General features: G+C 45.0%; 1 protein-coding gene and 1 long non-coding RNA gene across 2 annotated transcripts in view; one reads left to right on the top strand and one right to left on the bottom strand.

Moving 5' to 3' along the window:
- Positions 1-24,633, bottom strand: part of LOC144587337 (uncharacterized) — a 194,143-nt gene that overhangs the window by 152,732 nt on the left and 16,778 nt on the right. The gene's annotated exons all lie outside the window — the stretch shown is intronic.
- LOC144587262 (vomeronasal type-2 receptor 26-like) lies at positions 8,225-16,062 on the top strand. Its single transcript, XM_078387298.1, has 2 exons — positions 8,225-12,956; positions 14,134-16,062. The coding sequence occupies exons 1-2, from the start codon at positions 12,779-12,781 to the stop codon at positions 15,030-15,032; spliced, it is 1,077 nt and encodes a 358-aa protein (XP_078243424.1). The 5' UTR covers positions 8,225-12,778; the 3' UTR covers positions 15,033-16,062.

The raw sequence follows: 24,633 nt of genomic DNA, 5'->3' as shown, positions 1-24,633 counted from the left end.
CAAAAGAGCAGCGGACAGCCACCGCCAAGAAGGTCCGCCTTGGAAGGTAGGGGATTGGGTGTGGCTCTCTACCAGGTTCTTGAGCTCCTTAAGATCATCCAAGAATTTGGATGCCGGTTGATTATTTCCCAACTAATCAACATGGTAGCTTTTGGGCACTGTTGGTCCTACCCTCCACATCCCCTCCATACAAATTCCCTGCCTCCACCCTGCCTTCTGGTTAATGCAGAGGAAGAATATGAGGTCAAACAGATCTTTGACTCCCGTCGGGGTCAGGTCCAGTACTCCAGTACTGCAGAGGAAGAACGCTCCTGGGAAAACGCCTGCCATGGCCACGTTCCTCAGCTGGTTCGCCTATTCCATGCCCAGCACCGATACAAGCCTGCACCCATGAAGGCACCTAGAAAATGGTCCAGGGAACATGATAAGGAGACCTAAGGGGAGGAGGACATCTCAGAGCTGGCTGGCCCCTCCACCTCGACGGGGCCATTGCCTGGGCCAGATCTGTCCAGCCTGAGGGCACACCTACCTCGTGGGTATTGCCCTTGCTGCCTCAGCTTCACCAGGACCTCCAGTTGGAGGCGGATGGCTTCCCACTTCGTCCTGCTGGTTTGGGACCTGCCCTACCAGAGGATGGAGAGGCCTTGCCAGCCCCTCAGCAGGCTCTCATGGTTCCTGCTCAGAGGGGTATGGCACCAATGGGTCCGCCTGCACTGGACCTGGGTTCTGACTCAGAAACTGACCCTCCTGTGTCACCCCAGGGGAAGCGGAAGGAGAAACGGAGACTGCAGCAAGGGGCGACGAGGCAGAGGTGACTTCTAGAGAAAAAGGTGTCATGTGCCAGTCCTGGGAGTGCTTAAAAATTTTAAAAAAATTTCGGGGGGGGGGAGACTGTCTTTGGTAGAGTGGTGGTTCAGTTGAGGGCTTAGCTGAGACCAGGCTGTAAGTGTGGAAGGGATTCAGCCAGGGAGTGCAACTGAAAGCGAGGACTAATCACCATGGCCCCATATAGGTTTGGTTGCTGTGCTAAATCAGTGCAGGGAGCCACTATTGTTTTTGGATGCTATTGTTGGTGGATTACTTTGTGAAATCATCTGGAGGTCTCTTGACCATTGGACCAGAACTTCTTCGGAAGGATTCATGACAGGTTAACCCAAGGTATACAAAACCTCTGATTAAATGAATTTCTTCATTGTCAATGTCAAAGTTGTATATTTGTATAGTAATTCTTCTGTAGTCGAGATTTTTCTCTTCTTAATATTCAACTGCATTTCTGCTTAGGTGATTTCTTCTTTCATTCTCCCAAAAATCAGTTCAAGTAATTCGTGCTTGCTTCTAGTAAGATGGTGTCCTCTTCTTTGTTGTTCTTCAATCAGTTAGTCATGTCCAACTCTTCGTGACCCCATGGACCTGATCCTCCTGGTCGGAATCTTCAGAGGACAGAGGACAGTGCTGTCCTCTGAAGACGCCAGCCACAGAAACGGGCAAAACATTAGGAAGAAAAACTTTCAGAACACGGCCAAAGACCCTGAAAAACTAACAACAAAGTAAATATCCAGTTCTAACTGTTGCTTCCTGTCCCACATATAGATTTCTCAGGAGATGGAGAAGGCGGTCAGGCACTCCCATTTCTTTAAGGTCTTACCATAGTTTGCTGTTGTCCACATAGTCAAAGGCGTTTGGTAGTCAATGAAGCAGAAGTAGATGTTTTTCTGGAACTCTCTGGCTTTCTCCATAATCCAGCACATGTTAGCAATTTGGTCTCTAGTTCCTCTGCCCCTTCGAAATCCAGTGTGTACTTCTGGGAGTTCTCGGTCCACATACTGCTAAAGCCGGCCTTCGAGGATTTTGAGCGTAACCTTTCTAGTGTGTGAAATGATTGCAATGGTACGGTAGCTGGAGCATTCTTTGGCACTGCCCTTCTTGGGATTGGTATGTAGACTGATCTTTTCCAATCCTCAGGCTACTGTTCAGTTTTCCAAACTTGCTGGCATATTGAATGTAGCACCTTAACAGTGTCATCTTTTAAAATTTTAAATAGGTCCACTGGAATGCCATCACCTCCACTGGCCTTTTTGTTAGCCATGCTTTCTAAGGCCCACTTGACTTCACTCTGCAGGATGTCTGGCTCACGGTCAGCAACCACATTATCTGGGTTGTCTGGGACATCCAAATATTTCTGATATAATTTCTCTGTGTATTCTTGCCACTCTTTTTGATGTCTTCTCCTTCTTTTAGGTCCCTCCCATTTTTGTCCTTTATCATGTCCATCTTTGCACAATATGTTCCTTTAATATCTCCAATTTTCTTGAACAGATCTCTGTTTTTTCCTTTTCTTATTTTCCTCTCTTTGCATTGTTCATTGAAGAAGGCCCTCTTGTCTCTCCTTGCTTTTTTTGGGGGGGGGGGACTGCATTCAAGTTTCTGTAACTTTCCCTATCTCCCTTGCATTTGGTTTCCCCTCTCTTCTCTGCTATTTTAGGCCTTGCTGGGCAGCCACTTTGCTTTCTTGCATTTCCTTTTCTTTGGAATAATTTTTCTTGCTGCCTCCTGTACAATGCTAAGGTCCTCCATCCATAGTTCTTCAGGCACTCTGTCCACCAAATTGAGTTCCTTAAATCTGTTCTTCACTTCCACTGTGTATTCATAAAGGATTTGGTTTAGATTATACCTCACTCATCGTCGTTTAGTCGTGTCCCACTCTTCGTGACCCCATGGACCAGAGCACGCCAGGCCCTCCCTTCTTCCACTGCCTCCCGGAGTTGTGTCAAATTCATGTTGGTTGCTTCGCAGACACTGTCCAGCCATCTCATCCTCTGTCGTCCCCCTTCTCCTCTTGCCGTCACACTTTCCTAACATCAAGGTCTTTTCCAAGGAGTCTTCTCTTCTCATCAGATGGTCAAAGTACTGGAGCCTCAGCTTCAGGATCTGTCCTTCCAGTGAGCACTCAGAGTTGATTTCCTTTAGAATTGATCGGTTTGTTCTTGCAATCCAGGGGACTCTCAAGAGCCTCCTCCAGCACCACAATTCAAAGGCATCAATTCTTCGGCGGTCTGCTTTCTTTATGGTCCAGCTCTCACATCCATACATCATGACAGGAAAAACCAAAGCTTTGACTATTCGGACTTTTGTTGGCAAGGTGATGTCTCTGCTTTTTAAGATGCTGTCAAGATTTGTCATCGCTTTCCTCCCAAGAAGAAGGTGCCTTTTAATTTCAGGGCTGCTGTCTCCATCTGCAGTGATCATGGAGCCCAGGAAGATAAAATTTGACACTGCCTCCATATCTTCCCCTTCTATTTCCCAAGAGGTGATGGGACCAGTGGCCATGATCTTAGTTTTTTTGATGTTGAGTTTCAGACCGTTTTTTGCAGTCTCCTCTTTCACCCTCATTACAAGGTTCTTTAATTCCTCCTCACTTTCTGCCATCAGAGTGGTATCATCTGCATATCGGAGGTTGTTGATATTTCTTCTGGCAATCTTAATTCCGGCTTGGGATTCCTCCAGTCCAGCCTTCTGCACTAGCCCAGTGGTTTTTCCTACTTTCTTCAGTTTAAGCTTGAATTTTGCTATAAGAAGCTGATGATCAGAGCCACAATCAAGGCTAAACTTCACTGTTGTTCCTTTTATCTCTTAACACCCTACTTTAGCATTACAATCCCCTATAATGAGAAGATCTTTCTTTGGTATCAGTTCTAGAAGGTGTTGTAAGTCTTCATAGAATTGCTCAATTTCAGTCTCCGCAGCATTGATGGTAGGTGCATAAACTTGGATTATTGTGATGTTGAAAGGTCTGCCTTGGATTCGCATTAAAATCATTCTATCATTTTTGAGATTATATCCCATTACAGCTTTTCCCACTGTTTTATTGACTATGAGGGCTACTCCATTCCCTCTACGGGATTCTTGCCCACAATAGTAGATATGATAATCATCTGAATTGAATTTGCCCATTCCCATCCATTTTAGTACACTGATGTTCATGTTTATTTTTGCCATCTCCTGTTTGTGTCCTATAGAATTATGTGATGAATATTTTGATGAAGGACCAGAAATTCAATGCTGTCGCTCTTGGGAAACCCCTAGAAGAGAAAATGGCCCATAAATGATCCACCTGCAAGGGTAAGGAGTGGTGAGGTTGTAGCAGCTAAAATAAGAAGAAATTGCTGCACCAACTCCATAAAGAGGGTGTGTCCCGTCCTCTCCTTTCCATCACGAAAGGTGCACAGCCTCCTCCTTCCTTCTCAGTGGTGGGACTCAGTGGCAGGCGAACTTCGGAAACTTCCAGGCAGACGCATCCGGCTTCTGCTGGTCCGTCTCCAGGGGATTCTAGCCACCGGGCTGAGACACAGCAAAAGACGGAGACCCACAACTGAGTTCTTCGAAACATGTTTTTCTCCACTTCTGGCCCTGGGGCTCATCAGGATGGCGCAGAGCTGAGCCTCCACCATGTCATTATCGAAATAATGGTCATTTGCTTTGTTTTCCTCCTACTTCCCAAAGTTCAAGGAAACTTTTTTTCTCTCTGAAGTTCTCCTTTGGGTCCAGGGATGAGTCAACCAGCAGGAGCAAAACAAGGTAACGTCAGGTCTACAAAAACATTCCTCCCCTTTGGCCACTGAGTCGGAGGGCAGTCTAGAAGGGAGTGGTTGAACTCAGCCCCAGGTTGCCCTCAATGGTCCAATCTTCTGAGCAGAACGTAGCCCTCTGCCCAGCACCGGTCCTGCACGAGGGCGGCTGCTGACACCTTCCATCCAGCCACCTTGGCCAGCGCAGACTTTCAGGAGGGGAGCCATGCCCACGAGCAGCCCTCAGAGGAGGCTCTTGCTGCTTCTGTTCCTGCTGCTGCTCCTGCTGCCCCGGGCAGTGTCTGGGAGGGAGAAGGTGAAATGCCCTCTGAGCTTGGCAAGGGACCCCAAGCAACCCATGAATTTTTACAAGCCGGGGGACTTCCACATTGGCGGAGTGATATCAGCAAGCCCTGTCATTTTTCATCCTGTCAGCTTCTCGGCACCTCCTGTCTCAAGAGTTATTGGGTGAGATTTATTGTGAATGTGGTTATATTTTTGAACTGAGTTTAGCATGTTGGAAATCAATTTTTTAAAAGTGATGATAGGATGCACATGGAAGATCAGCTTCCTCCCTCCCCACCCCCGACTACGCATAATTTTGTTCATAATTCAAAGTATTTTTCGGGGCAGCAAGAGGGTCGTTTAAGTTTTTCGATGTAAACAGAAAACTGATCTATTCACGAAGGCTTTCACGGCCGGGATCTAATGGTTGTTGTGGGTTTTTTGGGCTCTTTGGCCGTGTTCTGAAGGTTGTTCTTCCTGATATTTCGCCTGTCTCTGTGGCCAGCATCTTCAGAGGACAGCAACCTGTACTGGAAAGGGCAGACAGAGAAATACCCGCCAGAGACCTCTGGCTCTGGCTGTGACCGCACTCACCTCCCGTGCCCTGAAATTTTAGACCATCTTTGCCTGAGGAAGCGTTCTGCAAGACCTCACGCACCTCTGTGTGACTTTTGCGGGAACCAAAAAGGCATTGTCCAGCTCAGAACTTTCTTTCTGGTTCCCTGTGTTCATTAAATCCTCCCACACCCGCTTTAATCCCCATTTTGCCCCCCCTCACCCATCAGACGCCCATCTTCTCCAAGCTCTGATCTGATGAATGAGTTGCCTTTTCTCTCGGGCTGGGTCTTTTCTCTTATGGACCTCCCGCCTGGCTTCCCCAATCCTGACTCTCCTCTGGTTAAGCTGGTCTTGTCCCATTTCAAGAGAGGCCCTTCTCTCTGTCCCGCCACCTTCATAGGAGCGTTTGATAGGGACACAGGAGAGGGCCTTCTCTGTGGCTGCTCCCAGAGACTCTGGAACTCCGTGCCAGTGAAGGACAGGTTAGCCCCATCTTGGCTGTCTTTCTGCAAGTGGGCAAAGACCTTTCTCTTCTGCAAGCTTTCCCTGGCTGCCTATTTGTATGCTCACTGTTGTTAGCTTTAATGATGTAAGCTGCCTTGGGTCCTTTTCAGGAGAAAGGCAGGGGTAAGAATATTTTGAATTAAAAAATAAAATAAAGTTCCCAAAGGGATGGCTTTTCTGGGTGGCAGAGCTGGTTCTTCTGCACAGACCTTCTTCTGAGCAAGAACAGACGAGCTGTGAAGGGGAGGTGGATTCACCACCACGCCCAGGCACGTCCAAAGAGACATGGGGGATGTCCCACACAGTGGAGATTTGCAGTCGGGACCTGGAGGGGTGAGATCCAGCTTTTGACTTCCAGTGTGGGGCAACGGCATGAGAAATATGCCTGTGCCCATCATGTTCAGCTGGTGAATTTGTAAAGAAACTCAAATAATCCAGGACATTCAACCTGTGCAAATAATCCAGGACAATCAGTCTGTGCAACAGATTCAGATAAATCGGGATTTCTGACCTGCCTGAGTCAGACTTGAATGTATTTCCAATTTCTTTGCAGCCGAGACAAGAGCAGAATCTAAAAAGGCTATTTAGCTATTTTTAAAACAGCAAACGTGAAAGAACCCAAGAACACATCCCAGGGAAGTTACAGTTTTGAAAGGTTGGGTGTTCCTTCCTGTCTTTAGTGTCTGCCATATCATCTGGTTTCTTACCTCTCAGAGCCGAAGCTGAATGTCCTGGAGTATTTGAGTTCATTTACAAATTCACCAGCTGAACATGGGTGCGGGCATATTTCTCACACACCGTTGCTCCACACCAGAGGTCAAAAACTTAATAATAATAATAGTCATAGTGATAGTGATAGTGATAGTGATAGTGATAGTGATAATGATAATGATAATGATGATGATGATGATGATGATGATGATGATGATAATAATGATAATAATATTAATAATAATAATAATAATAATAATAATAATAATAATAATAATAATAATAATAATAATAATAATAATAATAATAATAATAATAATAATAATAATAATAATAATAATAATAATAATAATAATAATATATTGTGTTCTATACCAGAGCTCATTCCAATAGTTAAAAATAGTTAAAATGCAACTATAACATAATTACAATAATAAAAAACACAAAAAACAATTATCATCCAATAAGGCAATAAGGCTATAAACAAACAATCGAAATAGCTATAATACCAATATAATAATTGAAGCACAGTAATTCTAACACCGTAATTGCCTATTTCCATGAACAACCCCTATGGTTCCAGATTGATTAAATAGATTTTTAGGTCTTGTTTGAATTTGTCCAACTCTAGTTGCACGCAATGAGGGACAGGGTGGTGCTGTGAGTTAAAGCACTGAAGCCTCTGTGCTCCGAGGTCAGAAGACCTGCAGGCGTAAGATCGAATCCATGCAACAGAGTGAGCCCCCATCGCTTGTTCCAGCTCCCGCCAACCTAGCCATTTCAAAGCATGCAAAATGCACACATGCAAGTAGATAAATAGGTACCACCTCGGTGGGAAGGTAAATGGTGTTCCATGTCTAGTCATGCTGCCCACGTGACCATGGAGGATTGTCTGTGGACAAATGCTAGCTCTATGGGTTGGAAATGGAGATGAGCACCACCGCCTAGAGTCGGACATGCAAGTTCCATGCAAAGGTATTGCAGAAGGGAATTCCATAATTTCGGCCAGATGAGAAATGGCTCACAGTCTGGAATTAGCCACCTGGGGACTAGCTAGAGCCCATAATTCACAGATTGAGCCCTATGCACCTCCAGGTCCTGACGGTAACCCACCATGGTGTGGGACTCATCCAGGATGTGGTCCACCTCCCATATGTCTGTGGACACCAAACGTGGCTGGGCCAGATCTGCCTGCCCCATATCAGCAGTCTGTACCAGCTCAGGATAAGGGGATGAGACACAAATCACTTCCACCCAGACCAAATTCCATCTGAGGTAGCCAGCAAATCAATTTAGATCACCCCTCCACGGTCCTTCCCTCAAAAAAGAGGAAATGTCTATAAAGCTCAAGAAGTGATACAAGTTGTTTTTAATGGCCCCTGGAATGATGACAAGGCAACCTAATGAGAGTTTTGCAGGAATGGGCTCACGAACCACTGGCACACCCTCTCCTTCCTCTTGACCCTCCGGGACATCAACCAGAATCCCAGCCTCTTGCCCAACCTCACCCTCGGCTACAACCTCTACGACACCTATTTCGATGTGGGGACGACGTACGCAGTGATGGCGGACCTCCTCTCCACCGGGAAAGCCAACATCCCCAACTATTCCTGCGGGCAAAGGGAGGATCTCCTGGCCCTCCTTGAAGGACAGGAATCAGAGATTTCCAAAGAGATTTCCACCCTGTCAGGCCTCTACAAAATCCCGCAGGTACTTTGGGAATCCCTTGGTCTATAGTTTAGTCCTCTATTGGTAGGAAATGTGAAGCAGGAGATGGAATCCAAGAATAGAAACAATGGGAAATCTTGAGAATTGGAATGAAATAAAACAATGGCAGGGTGAGAAAAAATTTAGAAGAAAATGTAAAACCAATCACAACCAGTACTTGAGTTTAATATTTTGCCATAGCCGTTCCTTTGAAGAGTCTGACGACCCTTGTGAGGTGGTCTTTGGGGGGTGGTAAAGTATACTTGGGGCAGAACCCCTAAAGTGTTCAGGGTTGACCCTCCTTAGTTTGCATAGCTGCAAATAATAATTATTATAATAATAATGGCCAGTACTTGACGTTTCAAGGTTCATGAAACCCAGGGCAAGACCGACTCCCTGAGTTCAGCCTCCGTATTGCACCTCATAATTGTGATATATGACAAATACTTGTCCATACTCATCTACTTCTCAAGACCTCAGCTGAAAATATAACTGCCTTTGGGGAACAGCTGAGAAATGAGACACAGACCCTCCAGGAGGGACGGCAGGAGAGATGGGTTTTCACAGCCACTAAGTTCAGTCTCAGACAAGGAAAGGAGTACGACAAGGCTGTATATTGTCCCCCAGCTTATTTAAATTATATGCACAATACATCATGTGAAAAGCTGGACTGGAGGAATCCCAAATCAGAATTAAGATTGCCTGAAGAAATATCAACAACCTCCAATATGCAGATGATACCCCTCTGATGGCAGAAAGTGAGGAGGAATTAAAGAATCTCTTAATGAGGGTGAAAGAGGAGAGCACAAAAATGGTCTGAAGCTCATCACCTCCTGGCAAATAGGAGTGGAAGATATGAAGTGGTGACAGATTTTATTTTCTTGGGCTCCATAATCACTGCAGATGGAGACAGCAGCGACAAAATCAAAAGACACCTGCTTCTTGGGAAGAAAGCAATGACATACCTTGACAGCATCTTCAAAAGCAGAGACATCACCTTGCCAACAAAATTCCAAATAGTCAAAGCTATGGTTTTTCCTGTAGTGATGTATGGAAGTGAGAGCTGGACCATAAAGAAAGCAGACCACCGAAGAATTGATGCCTTTGAATTGTGGTGCTGGAGGAGGCTCTTGAGAATCCCCTGGACTGCAAGGAGAACAAACCTATCCATTCTGCAGGAAATCAACCCTGAGTGCTCCCTGGAAGGACAGATCCTGAAGCTGAGGCTCCATTACTTTGGCCACCTCCTGAGCAGAGAAGACTCCCTGGAAAAGACGCTGATACTGGGAAAGCGTGAAGGCAAGAGGAGAAGGGGACGACAGAGGACGAGATGGCTGGACAGTGTCACCGAAGAGACCAACATAAATTTGACCCAACTCTGGGAGGCACTGGAAGACAGGAAGGCCTGGCGCGCTCTGATCCATGGGGTTCACAAAGAGTCGGACATTACTAAATGGCTAAACAACAAATTCAGTCTCAGTCAAGATTCCTGTTCCCCATTTTGAGGGAAAAGCTCCTTTTCTAAACGAACAACTAGTAATGCTATTCAGAATGGCAATTCTAGATGTTTCAGTTTTTAATAGAATGTATTTTATACTGAGGTATGTTAGAGTGCATTTTATAATGTCTGAAGTCGGTATAATCGACTTGTATTTAATGGGCGTTATTTTTGTGTTGTGAACCACCCAGCTTGGTCGCAGGTCAGGTGGGTGGTATATAAATCAATCATATTAAAAATGTATAAATAAACAAGAGGATGGAAGAAGGGGCAGTACGGATTGAACCAAAAATGATAGAGATAGATGGGTTGACATTTGGAATTCCTCTGGGGCCAGAAGACTCTTCTCTCCCTTTTCTTGCTTCAGGTCAGTTACAGCTTCAGGTCCCACCTTCTTCACGATAGAACCCGGTTCCCATTCATCTACCGGATGGTCCCCAAAGACACACACCAGTATCTCGGGATCATCCAGTTGCTGCTGCATTTCAGATGGAACTGGGTTGGCCTCATCACACCAGACACTGATGATGGGGAACGGTTCATATGGACGATGACCGCCTTGCTTCTTAGCAATGCCATATGCACAGCTTTCTCACTTCGGACTCCGGTCCAGAAACAAGCCATAGAAATACCTTCAGACCAATTGATTAATTGGAACAAGGCCAGAATACTCATTTACTGTGGGGAGATTCGCTTTTTCCACGCTACCATACCAATTTTGCTACATTACACTAAAGGCATGACAAAGTCCTCCGGGGGGAAAGTCTGGATCACGACTGCCGTCTGGGACTTCAGGATGAGGATGAACTTGTCTTACGATGTTCTGACTTCTCCGCAGATCTATGGCTTTTTCTCCTTCCTCATCCATAGAGAGAAAAGGGCAAGTCATGAAGATTTTGACCCCTTTTTATCTGCTACATGGGAATTTTTTCTGAGTTCATTTACCTGCTCCCATTCCAAGCATCCGTTGTCCGTGAAAGAGCGGTTGAGGTGCCAAGAAGCAGAGAGGCTGGGGGCCCTGCCCAGAGAATGGGTTGAGGAAACTCTGTCGCTCGATGGCTACACTATTTACAACCTGGCCCTAGCAGTGGCAAGGGCCCTGAAGGCTGCACTGTCTTCCTCTGGACTCAGGCGGATGGCCCGGTTGGGTGGTGAGAATCTGGGACATTCAAGATTGCAGCCGTGGCAGGTATGGTTTTCCCATCTCAGATCCTTTGGATCACCATAACAGCCAGTATTTCCGTCTCTGAGTTTTTCCAGATGCAGCTGAATTTTCAGCAGTTAGAATATACAACCCAGAAGTGTGTAAAGGAGAGATGAAAATAGCCGGCTATGACTCGAACCTGCCTGGAATAAAGGACAACATTGCAATGATTGAAATCTCATGGAAATAAAGACAGGGTCATCATTGGGCCTCCCATGGATAGAAAGAGTGAGGCACCCCGTTCGGTTTCATCTTTTCCAAATGCCATTCTTTTCTCTCTTTGTCTTTCCAGCTTCACCCTTTCTTGGGAAACGCTCACTTCTACAACACTTCCATGGATGGGGTGTTTCTGGACGAGAAGGGGGAACTGGGAGCCCACTTCGATGTAGTGAACTGGATGGTCTTTCCCAAGAACAAGTCTTTTGATGCTGTAAAGTTTGGGAAGGTGGAAGGCCAGGCATCAGGAGCCATAAAATTCACCCTCGACCCAGACACCCCAGAATGGCTCCCCTTGTTTAGCCAGGTGGGTCGATCTGGTGACATCATCCATGCTTATTTTAATTTATTCCTTTTAATTAATTGTTCTGGGCGGTTTGCAGGTTCAAACTTAAGACTCCACGAGACCTCACATAGTATGCATCAGTGAAAATATATATCTGAATAATAAGGAAAGATTAGGTACAAGCTGAAATTTTCTCTTAGAGAAAAATCCATGGGTTGACACTACTGGTTTCCATCCACATGGTGAGATCACTAGAAGGATCCCATGATTCCTGGCAGCCTCTTGTATTCCTAGAATCCTAGAATCCTTGTTGGGTTTGAAGGGACCTTGGAGGTCTTCTAGTCCAACCCCTGTCCAAGGCAGGAGACCTGATAACATCCCGGAAGACCTCATACGATCCCGGAATTGGTAGTTGAAATAATCTCTGTAGCTGCAGCCTGTCATCATCCTTATCATCCAAAATTGTACACAAGGAGCTTTTCGTGACAAAGCATTCAATGTCCTAACGAGTAAAAATGTCTGCTCTGATTTAATTGAGTTTTTTCTCCATAGTCCATAGAATGCTTCCCCACTCCACTGATGAAGTTCCTTTGGAAGCCCCTGAAAAATCAGATTTCTTTTTAGGAACAGTTTATTCCATAGGCAGAGCTTACCTCTTCTCCTCTGCAGTTGACGTTAGTCACTGTCGTGATCTCCTCTGAAGCCCCTATCCCTCTGGCCTTCACGAGGTTCTTTCTTCTTTGCTTCCACCAGATAGTAATGCTTTAATATCTCTTAAGTATTGAGACTCGTGTGTTATCAAAACACACATCTTTTATTTAACCAGGGAAGTTGATAATCAATAAACATCCATGGAGTATATTTGAATCAGCTAGGATATTACTTGAAAACTCTTTTAACCCTCTGCTACAATCCACACTATTACAGATCTCTAACTCACTCTTCGTCCACTTTGAAGCCACACACAGTCTCTCTCTCTCTCTCTCACTCTCTCTCAGACTCCATCCACCAGTCTATTTATCCTGCTCCCTCCTCCTGGCTCCGCCTTCCGTTCACTCATTGGCTGCTGCGTCAATGTTCTGCGGTGATGGGCAGGAGAGGGCAGGGCACCACTACACTCTCCACTTCCATTCAGTCCTGAAAGAGGGTTCTGGCTGATCGAACACGAACGGCAAGGCGTGTAAAGCCAGGCTGTAGACTGGCCTTCCCATTGGATCCTTTCCCCTCCTCTGACGACAGACAGCATGGCCTGTTCTTTCCTTGATCGATCTTGTCGTTTTTTTGGGGGGGTGCAGTCCCTCCCTGGTTCCAGGTGTACAGAAAGCTGTCATCCAGGATACTCCAGGGTGATCGAAGAAGGGAAGTCCTTTTGCTGCTATGGTTGTTCATTCTGCGCCGGAGGGACGATCTCTAGCTATGAAGGTAGGTGATACCGAGGGGATCTGGGCCAAATCTGGGGAAAGAGACAGACAAGCTTCCGGAGGGGCAAAGGATCCATCATGGATAAGGTTGTGCAACAATCTAGAGAAGTCACAAACACCAAACTATGGGGGAGGAGAAGAATCACATGCTGTTGCTGTTGGCCAAAGCCAATGAGATGCTTTCAGCAGTCAAAGAATTATCTTTTCAATAATGAGCTGCCTGTGAGGTGCAGTCTAACCCCAAGATGGTCGCGGCCCCATAGGTGATGCTGGCAGGCAGAATGTGGTCTTGGCTGAATCAAGATCAACCTTACTGATTAAGGAGGTTAGAGTTTCAATCTTTCCAGTCCCAGTCACTGTTCCGTCCCTTCCATTGGTGGTGTTTCCTCACCTACCCTTCACTTGATCGATTTTCAGCCTCTGGGTGTGCAGCCAAGAGCCACAGTGAACCCTTAGCTCAAGAGAAAGAATCCAGTATCATTCTTGGAAAGTAAGGAAGAATTTAAAACTAAACAGATTGTTAGTACAGTGGTGCCCCGCTTAACGCTTACCCCGCTTGATGACGAATCCGCTTCACGATGATCACAAAAGCAATCGCTTCACGCAATTGCTTTTGCGATCGCAAAACAATGTTTAAATGGGGTTTTTTCGCTTTGCGATGATCAGTTCCCTGCTTTGGGAACCGATTCTTCACATTACGACGATCAAACCAGCTGATTGTCGGGTTTAAAAATGGCAGGTGTACAAAATGTCTCCCCACTGTGTTTAGGAAGGCTTTTTCGCAAGACAGGGAGCAGAAAACGGCCGACCTATGGAGGATCTTCACTGGACGGTGAGTTATTCAGCCCACTGGAACACACTGAACAGGTTTTCAATGCATTTCGAGGATATCGCTTAACAGCAATTTTGCTCGAACGGATTCTCCTCGTCAAGCGAGGCACCAGTGTATCTTGGTTCCACTTGAAATGAGCCATGAGGCTTTCTGCTCTACCGTCTTGGGCCAGACATGATCTCTTTTAAGACTGTACATCACAAAGTTATTTGGAACAAGTCTGGGAACAGGTGTCTTGGTTACTGCTCCAAAAATCTAGGAAGCCAAAGAGGTAGGATGTGTGGTTGAATAAAAGGCACCCCAGCCCCTTCTCTCTGAAGTTGTTCTTCCTCCTTCTTTCTTCCAGATGCGGATGAATGCACCAAATGCAAAGAAGATCAGCATCCAAATAAGGACCACGATCAGTGTATCCCCAAAGATATAAACTTCCTCTTTTACGAGGAATATTTGGGGATCATCCTGGTTTCTTTTGCCCTGCTTTTCTCCATCATCACAGCTTCTGTGTTAGGAATCTTCATCAAGAACCAAGAAACTCCACTGGTCAAAGCCAACAACCGGGGCCTCTCCTACATCCTTCTCGTCTCCCTCCTGCTTTCCTTCTTCTCTTCTTTCCTCTTCATCGGCCGGCCAAGGAAAGCCACCTGCCTACTCCGACAAACGGCCTTCAGCATCATCTTCTCCATTGCCGTCTCTTCAGTATTGGCCAAAACCATTATGGTGGTGCTGGCCTTCCTGGCCACCAAGCCCAGGAACAAGGCCAGGAGGTGGCTGGGGAAGAGTCTGGCCAACGCCGTCATCCTTTCTTGTTCCGGTGGTCAAATGGTCATCTGCTCCATCTGGTTGGGGACCTCTCCTCCATTCCCAGACGCTGACCTGCACTCCCAGCCTGGGGAGATCACCCTCCAATGCAACGAGGGGTCTGTGGCCATGTTCTACTCCGCCCTCGGCTACCTAGGCTTCCTGGCTGCCATCTGCTTCACGGTGGCCTTCCTGGCCAGGAAGTTGCCTGGGGCCTTCAACGAGGCCAAGCTGATCACCTTCAGCATGCTGGTCTTCTGCAGCGTTTGGGCGTCTTTTGTGCCCGCCTACCTGGGCACCAGGGGCAAGTTCATGGTGGCCGTGCAGGTCTTCTCCATCTTGGCCTCCAGCGCTGGCCTCCTGGGCTGCATCTTCATCCCCAAGTGCTACATTATGGTCCTCAGGCCCCACCTGAACACCAAAGAGCATTTGAAACATTCAAGGTAGCAATGTGTGGGTCCTAAAATTCTCAAAAACTGGAGGTAATCCTTGTCCATCACAGCAGAAAGGAGACATCCCTGGGTTTTTTTGGGAATGCAGGTCTTTATGTGATGTAAATTATCTCACCTCACATCATTACTATACACAGAGGATAAAACCAATGAATGAATGAAGCTCAATACCAATAAGTCCCTTTGTCTTAATTAATTCTTCATAATATTCACACCCTGTGTCCACAGGAAAGCCAAAGTTTGGCACCATGATTTGTGGGGGAAATTTATGCTGTTATGCTGTTACAATGTATATGTCTGTGGCAGTAGCAAATGTATATATCTATGGCAATGGCAGGCCTCATGCTAAAACTGCAAGTCACTAGCTTCCAGTAACATGATTCATTAACCTGCTGTTTACCTATCTCTGGATGATGTAGTTAAAGTGTTCGTGTATTCAGGACCTTGTCTAACTTGTCTGTGTATTTGGATGTTATCTGTGTCTGTTTACTATTAGCTGTCTGTTTACCAGCCTGTCTGTTGATTCTGGCTGTGTATTCAGGAAATTCAATGCCTCTGTTTAAAATAGTATTGATTAACTAGAGCAAATGTAGTAGGAAAACAATAAAAGAGGAGGAGGCGAGAGATCAAGAGATTCCCTCTGAACAGCTGCCTCACACTCGAGTGTCCCGTCTTTTCTTTTCTCCCTTGCTGGTCAAGGGGGAGGCTTCATCTACAAATTCCTGCACTGAGGCTTCATCTGCAAGATCCCTACTTCCCCTCATCTTGCAGATCCCAGCAATGATTTTTTTAAGACATCGAGGGTTCTGTCTTGTTTAGAAGGATAGCTCCAAAACACATGGCCGCCTGCTTTTTACAAACACAGGAGGCATCTCTGTAGGGAAATTATTGGGTGAGAAATAACGAATGCGATGTGACTTATTTGCAAATGTTTTCGCTTATACTTTGATAGAATTGTTCTAAGAAGAATTTGTGTTGCAATTGAGTTTGTTTTTAAATGACGGAATGAGTTATAAGAAAATAAAGAGAACTTGTTTGCTTTGAACTTCTGAGTCATAAGCTTCACCTATATAAATGTACCATGTACCATGCTCATGTACCATGTTTCCCTGAAAATATGATGTGGTCTTATATTATTTTTTGCTCAAAAATGCATTAAGGCTCATGGCACATCCACAAGAAGACTGTTGATCAGGAGCTTCATAGGGAACATTCAAACTTCCCCCATTTTTTGCACACTCTTTGTGGTATTCCAGACACACATTCAGTTTTCCTTAAGCTCCAGGTTGCTCTCTGATCCTATCAGAACTTTCCTTGACATCCAAACAACAAACTTCTTATCCGGCTTTGTACACTGTCCACAATTTGCTGAGCCTTCCAACACAAACCATTTGGCACTTTTCCTGAACATCTCATCCTATTTCCTTCTTTGTTGTCCATTTCCCTTTGTGTAAAGTCCAAGATTGATTATATTCTCTGCAGCCAAAGATGGAGAAGCTCTATACAGTCAGCAAAAACAAGACCTGGAGCTGACTGCGGTTCTGATCATCAGCTTCTCATAGCAAAATTCAAGCTTAGACTGAAGAGATTAGGAAAAACCACTGGGCCACTCAGGTATAATCTAAACCAAATCCCTTATGAATACACAGTGGAAGTAAAGAACAGATTTAAGGAACTAGATTTGGTGGACAGAGTGCCTGAAGAACTTTGGATAGAGGCTCGTAACTTTGTCCAGGAGGCAGCAACGAAAACCATCCCAAAGAAAAGGAAATGCAAGAAAGCAAAGTGGCTGTCCAACGAGGCCTTAGAAATAGCAGAGAGGAGAAGGGAAGCAAAATGCAAGGGAGATAGGGAAAGTTACAGAAACTTGAATGCAGACTTCCAAAGAATAGCAAGGAGAGACAAGAGGGCCTTCTTAAATGAACAATGCAAAGAAATAGAGGAAGATAACAGAAAAGGAAAGACCAGAGATCTGTTCAGGAAAATTGGACATATTAGAGGAACATTTTGCGCAAAGATGAACATGATAAAAGACAAAAATGGGAGGGACCTAACAGAAGCAGAAGACGTCAAGAAGAGGTGGCAAGAATACACAGAGGAATTATATCAGAAAGATTTGGATATCCCGGACAACCCAGACAATGTAGTTGCTGACCTTGAGCCAGACATCCTGGAGAGAGAAGTCAAGTGGGCCTTAGAAAGCCTGGCTAACAACAAGGCCAGTGGAGGTGATGGCATTCCAGTTGAACTATTTAAAATCTTGAAAGATGATGCTGTTAAGGTGCTACATTCAATATGCCAGCAAGTTTGGAAAACTCAACAGTGGCCAGAGGATTGGAAAAGATCAGTCTACATCCCAATCCCAAAGAAAGGCAGTGCCAAAGAATGCTCCAACTACCGTACAATTGCACTCATTTCACACGCTAGCAAGGTTATGCTCAAAATCCTACAAGGTAGGCTTCAGCAGTATGTGGACCGAGAACTCCCAGAAGTACAAGCTGGATTCCGAAGAGGCAGAGGAACTCGAGACCAAATTGCTAACTTGCGCTGGATTATGGAGAAAGCCAGAGAGTTCCAGAAAAATATCTACTTCTGCTTCATTGACTATGCAAAAGCTTTTGACTGTGTGGACCACAGCAAACTATGGCAAGTTCTTAAAGAAATGGGAGTGCCTGACCACTTTATCTGTCTCCTGAGAAACCTGTATGTGGGACAGGAAGCAACAGTTAGAACTGGTCATGGAACAACTGAGTGGTTCAAAATTGGGAAAGGAGTACGGCAAGGCTGTATATTGTCCCCCAGCTTATTTAACTTATATGCAGAATACATCATGCGGAAGGCTGGACTGGAAGAAACCCAAGCCGGAATTAAGATTGCCGGAAGAAATATCAACAACCTCCGATATGCAGATGATACCACTCTGATGGCAGAAAGTGAGGAGGAATTAAAGAACCTTGTAATGAGAGTGAAAGAGGAGAGTGCAAAAAACGGTCTGAAACTCAACATCAAAAAAACTAAGATCATGGCCACTGGTCCCATCACCTCCTGGGAAATAGAAGGGGAAGATATGGAGGCAGTGTCAAATTTTATCTTCCTGGGCTCCATGATCACTGCAGATGGAGACAGCAGCCCTGAAATTAAAAGGCGCCTTCTTCTTGGGAGGAAAGCGATGACAAATCTTGACAGCATCTTGAAAAGCAGAGACATCACCTTGCCAACAAAAGTCCGAATAGTCAAAGCTATGGTTTTTCCTGTCATGATGTATGGAAGTGAGAGCTGGACCATAAAGAAAGCAGACCGCCGAAGAATTGATGCCTTTGAATTGTGGTGCTGGAGGAGGCTCTTGAGAATCCCCTGGACTGCAAGGAGAACAAACCTATCAGTTCTAAAGGAAATCAATCCTGAATGCTCACTTGAAGGACAGATCCTGAAGCTGAGGCTCCAGTACTTTGGCCATCTCATGAGAAGAAAAGAGTCCTTGGAAAAAACCTTGATGTTAGGAAGGTGTGATGGCAAGAGGAGAAGGGGACGACCGAGGATGAGATGGCTGGACAGTGTCACCGAAGCAACCAACATGAACCTGACACAACTCCGGGAGGCAGTAGAAGACAGGAGGGCCTGGCGTGCTCTGGTCCATGGGGTCACGAAGAGTCGGACACGACTAAACGACTAAACACACACACAAAGTCCAAGATTTCTTCTTTGAGGTTGTGCATCTCCCTCTGTTCTCCAGAAATTGCATGCAGTGCAGAATACAAACTGATTGTGTGCAAGTTTGAAAGCTGGAAACACATCTCACTTTCACACATATATATTGTGACAGAGTTCATCAGTAGAGTATGAGAGTTCCTTCATTTTGGCGGGAAAAGACATAGAATTCATTTCTTTCATAACAAGATTTTTATTAACAGAACTAACAATGTTATCAACAACAACTTCTGTAGTTACCAGTAGACATGACCAAAGTCTACTGGTATCTCAGTCCAGAAATGTGGTAAACTGTCCTCCTCAGCAGGGAGATGGCCCGAATCTCTCTTGGTCTGTCAGGTTTCGCAAGGAGCCACTCCTCACCGCACAGATCGTCCCACAGCATGAGTGACGAGACCAGTCTCCCTCTGGTGGCTTCTGATTTGGTAGGATAGGTTCTGGCCGGACCACCTTCCTCCAGAGACCTCGTCCTATAGGATAAACCACCATTCCTCCGGACCTAACTCTTCTAGAGGTGTCTTAAGTCCTCCCTCTTTCTTTCCTCTCTCTATCTTTTTGAGAGCCTCATCTTTTGCATCTCTTTTCTCCAGTATTTTAAACATTCTTGCTTCTTCCCCTTCTTTTTGTTTTTCTTCCCACACCACCACTTTCCTTGTCCCTCCTGTCTTCTCCCTTTCCTTGTCATTAAGAACACTTCTACCCTCATCCTTTCTTTTCCTGATTCCTCCCCTTTTTCTCCCACCACTAGTCCTGTCATGTCTCCCATTACTTTCTCTACTTCTCTGTTATTACACTGTGCCATCCTCTCTTTGTCTAAGTCTTCCCATGTAGCCTGTTGAAATAATCAGCGTTAGCATTGGTATTCCCTTTCTTATATTCTACCTTAAATGTAAAAGATTTGTAAAATTAAATATTATCTCGTTAACCTAGGACTGGTGTCTTTCATCCTGTTCAACTATTGTAAAGAGGCATGGTCAGTTTTCAAGGTAAAAGGAGTCCCCAACCAATAATATTTCAAAGTTCACACTGCTCATTTCACTCCCAAAGCTTCCTTCTCTATGGTTGCATATTTCTGTTCTCTAATTGTCAGCTTTTTACTAATGTACATTACTGGATACTCCACCACTTCTCTCATTTGGGCCAAAACCACTCCTACTCCTACTCTGTCTGAGGCATCTGTTTGTACCAAGAAAGGTATATTAAAACCAGGGGCATACCGACTAGGAAACGTACTTAACACTTCCTTCAATTGATCAAAAGCCTTTTGCTCCCAACTAACCCATACGATCTTCCTGGTCATCTTCTTTTTAGTGAGGTCAGTAAGAGGTGCTGCATTTTCTGCAAAGTGAGGCATGAATTGTCTATAATATCCCACTAGACCCAAAAATTGTTGTACTTCCTTTTTTCTACGCAATTAATACATTTTTAAATGTTTTATGTGTTCTTCCCATGTCACTATTTATCAGTATATCATAAATGTAAGTGGCCACGTACCCTCATACAGGTTCTAACAACTTGACCATCAATCTCTGGAACATAGCAGCTGCCCGGAGGAGGAGCTTCGTCTTGGTGAAGCTAGCAGCTCTCGGGAATAGCTCCCCGGGGAAAGCTAGAACCACTTCGGTCTGGGACCCTTCCAGAAATGGGGGGGGCAAGGAAGAGTCAGGAGAGACCCTTCTGCAGCAGCTTGTGAGCCACAGAAGTTAGAAAATTGGGCGGCAACTCGATTTGTCTTTCTTCTGGAAATTCACATCAGCACAGACGAAGATGGGCGCCATTCTTGGCAACTAGCCAAAGACAGCTCCGTTCGCCGAGAATAAGAAAACAGAAGCACGGCGAAAGTATACATCAAAGTAAGTGGAAGCCCTTGTTCTATGAAAAACCTCATTAAATGAAGAACAAGTGATTGTGTGCAAATTTATGACCAAATGAGATAAGGAGCGGCATTCTTAGCATTCCAGCTTTATCCAAGCTGAGGTCGGGTTATTTCGAAAGGAACAGCCAGGCAGAAATAGCTTGTGTCTCCATTAAAGGAGGAAAAATAACTCTTGAAGAATCAACTGACGGGCCTTGAAAAAATAATTTCTGCTGCAAACTGTTCACTCTGGATTCCTTTGCCTCTGTGGTTATATACTTTTGGACTGTGTGGGACTCTGCTTTCCGTGAACAATATACTGCCGGGACTCTGCTGGATCTCCCTGTTCGGGGGAGGAGAAGCAAGCCGTTGGAAGTAAAAGGAAGAGCTGTGAACTGGGGGCTATGTGGTTTGAACTGAACTGAGATCTTGACAAATGACATTCTAATAATAGAGTCTTGCCGGGTGAAGGTTAAAACAAACTTGGAGAAGAGAAAAGAAGGGGGAAAAAAAAAGAAGCAACCAGTCTGAAGATATTAGCGACTACAAAGACACTTGAGAGATCTATGTTTTAGATTCCATCTCCTACTTGAATGTACCTGCTATCTTATTGCTAATATGGTATAGTGGTAAGGTGAAATATTAGAAATATTGGATGTGTACTGGGATAAAGGGGTGAGGGAATATTAAGTGAAAATAGTGGAAAATGGAACCTCCCCCTGAGAAAAATACTGATCGGTGGCTAGACTGGAAAACTTCTTTTCAGATGTCATTGTTGCAAAAATTCATGCAGGTAAATTATTATATTGACCAGATGGAAGACGTGATTGGAGGCTCTAGGGGAGGGAAGGTAGCAGAGGTTAAATTACACCAAAAAGAGATTTCAGAACCGGCTGTATTGATGAAGATATCAGATAATATACAAGGGATGGAGGACCACCCAGTAAGAGATGTAGCGATTGAGGCTGAAAAGCAAACTTTGAATGATATTGTTTCCCCTTTTAAAATATGGAAGGAAAAAGAGTCGCAGAAACAAAACAAGTACAGGGAGGAAAGGGGAGGAGAGAGCATGATTTATATTATTTTGGGTCTGCTGAGTGCATTCTTAAGAAAAAAGGAGGGTGAAAGAGGGGATATATTTCACAAATGGTCCTGGTGTTCTGATGCCGTGGGAATAACATAGATTTAAGCTGTATTACATGTATAAGCCGAAAGCTAAAGAGGTTAATACATAGACAAAATAGTCAAAAGAAGAAGAAGAAAAAGAAGAAAGATGAACCTTCATTGGAACATGAATAGATTAGATGTTTATATACTTGATATGTAAGATTGAATGATTATGCATTTGATGTTTTCTTATTATCAAAACCCTTTTTCCATCCCCCCCACTGCCCTTTGCCTTTTGTATTCCTTCCCCATCACCCAATAGTTTTGAAAATAAAATAAAATAAAAAAAAAAGAACATAGCAGCTGCCCCATGCAGCCCAAATGACATGCAGGTGAATTCATATAAACCCCATGGGGTGACAAAATCAGTTTTTCCTAATCAGTTGCTCTCAATGGGATCTGCCAATATCCTTTAACCAGGTGTCAGAGTAACAGGAATTTGGCCCTCCCTATCTTTTCTAGTAGATCTTCTACTTCTACTTACTTTTTCTACTTGAACTAGAGCAACAGAAAGCACTAGACCTGTGTGTTACAGGAAAAGTGGTGAGTCTGGGCAAACATCCTTGTGTTACTTGAGGGCTTTTTTCTTACCTTGTGCTTTGCCTACAGAAAGAATAACTGGATAACTTGCTACCCAAACCCCCAATGGATTTAGGCCCAAGAGAGACTCTCCCCACCTCAGCCAAGAAAAATGAGAAGTCACACGCATCCACAGGGAATTTTTCAAGAAATTGTTTGCCATTATCAGCTCTCAACCCCCACCTGGAGTTTCCAGGAGTGGCAGGAGCACTTAGAGAAATGGACATTCTGTGGAATCTTGGATTCCATCTAGGACCCATTTGTTCATATTTCTGTCACGCCAGTGAATCCATAAAGCTCTCCTCCAGCACCACATTTCAAATGCCTCAAGGTGTTCCCTGTCAGCTTTCTTAACTCTCTAGCTTTCATACCTTTAAGTGGTGATCAGAAATATATGAGGGTGGATGATATTTTGTTCATTGATTCTCTTTCTAGTATCAGTCTTCATTTGATTTCTGGGTAGCAGACTCTGTTTGAATTGATGGTTAAGCAAAACCTCTGATTAATTGAATTTCTTCATTGTCAAAGTCAAAGTTGTGTAGTTGTGTAATTTTTCTGTAGTCAAGATTTTGGTCCTCTTAACATTCAACTGCAGTTCTCCTTTGGTGCTTTCTTTCATTCTCCCAAAACTCAGTTCAAGTCATTGGTGCTTCCTTCTAGTAAGATGGTGTCCTCCGCTTAGGTTTAACTAATAATACCTAAAACATACCACCATAATGGCTTGGTATGTCAGCCAACGTTAAGCAGTTACAGGTACCTGCATGATTGGTAACTTCTTCCTTCTGCAAACTCTTCCTCCAGCCACGACCATTTGTCCAGCCAACCAACGCCCTCCATGGACATGAAAAAAGCGCACAGAGAAAAACAAACGAATAGAGAAGTTTTTTAACAGAACAACTCAGTCTCTCCATCTTTTATGAACAACAAAGACACAGATCTCTGACAAGCCATCTCCAGATGTCATTGCATGAGAACCCTGCAAATAGGATCCAACATATTGCCATTGAGGAAGGCTGTGAGATGTTTCACTGGATGCGGCCTCTTCCTTTATCCTTCAAGCTCTGAGACTTGACCTTTCATTGAATTGGATTTCTCTCTTTCCTTTTCTCTTGGTGATCTCTGGAATCCTGTTATGGGGTTCTGCAGAGAAAGTACCAACTGAGCTGCTTGACCTATGGGTGTGTTTTTGTCTGGGAACACTCTATAAATCAATCATTTGTATCTTGTGTTTGGATCTTGATGCCTGATAAAGTGAACAAAACACTTAACTACTGTAGGCCCATAAGGAAGAAACCATGTTTGGCAGCGGACAGTGTTGGCAATTTTAAGCCCGTTGCCAATATTTCTTTCCTTAGCAAAGTGGTAGAGAGGGTGATGACTGACCAGCTCCAGGCTCTTTTGGATGAAACTAATGACCTGGATCCATTCGAGTCAGGCTTCAGGCAGCATCATGGCACGGAAACAGCATTGATTGCCCTGTTTGATGACCTACTGAGGGAGGCTGACAGGGGCAAAATGTCTCTGTTGGTCATCCTCGATATCTCAGCTGCCTTTTACGGTATCCTCCTGAGGAGGCTCTCCGAGCTGGGATTCGGTGGTCTGGTGCTGGCCTGTCTCCGATCCTTCTTGCAGGACCGTCCTCAGAGAATACAACTTGGGGAGAGTGTTTCGGCTCCATCGAGCCTCAATTGTGTGGTTCTGCAGGGCTTGATTATCTCCCTAATCCTGTTTGATATCTACTTGAGGCCGCTGGGTGGGGTCATCAGGGGTTGTGGGAAATCGTGCCACCAGTACAGTGATGACACCCCGCTCTACATCTCATTTTCTCCAACCACAGTGGATGCCGTTCCATCCCTTCGGTGCTGCCTGGTGGCTGTACTGCAATGGATGCAGGAGAATGGACTGAAGCTGAACCTGGACAAGATGGAGGTCCTGAGGGTAGGTGGCCCCTCCATTGGTGGTCTGGGAAACTCCCTCTTTTTGGGGGGAGTAACACTCACCACGAAGAGTGAGGTTCGCAGCTTGGGGGTCCATCTGGATCCGGTGCTCACCATGGCAACCCAGGTGGCGTCAGTGGTCTGCTCTGCCTATTTCCATCTGTAGTGGATTGCCCAGCTAAGTCCCTATCTTGATGGTGGGGTGCTCACCACTCTGGTCCATGCACTTGTAATCTCGAGATTAGACTACTGCAATGCACTCTACGTGGGGCTACCTTTGAGACTGATGTGGAAGGGTGCAGAATGTGGCGGCCAGACTTCTCAGTGGGACAAGAAAATATCAGCATATT

This window comes from Pogona vitticeps, chromosome 2 (genome assembly GCF_051106095.1).
Source record: "Pogona vitticeps strain Pit_001003342236 chromosome 2, PviZW2.1, whole genome shotgun sequence".
Classification (NCBI taxonomy): domain Eukaryota; kingdom Metazoa; phylum Chordata; class Lepidosauria; order Squamata; family Agamidae; genus Pogona; species Pogona vitticeps.
The sequence above is the reverse complement of the archived record's forward strand: the minus strand, read 5'-3'. Positions and strand labels throughout refer to the sequence as shown.

Coding starts and splice junctions, on each gene's coding strand:
- LOC144587262 (XM_078387298.1), top strand. CDS start 12,779: ATGGCCTGTTCTTTCCTTGATCGATCTTGTCGTTTTTTTGGGGGGGTG. Junction 12,957..14,133: donor GACGATCTCTAGCTATGAAG/GTAGGTGATACC, acceptor TCTTTCTTCCAG/ATGCGGATGAATGCACCAAA.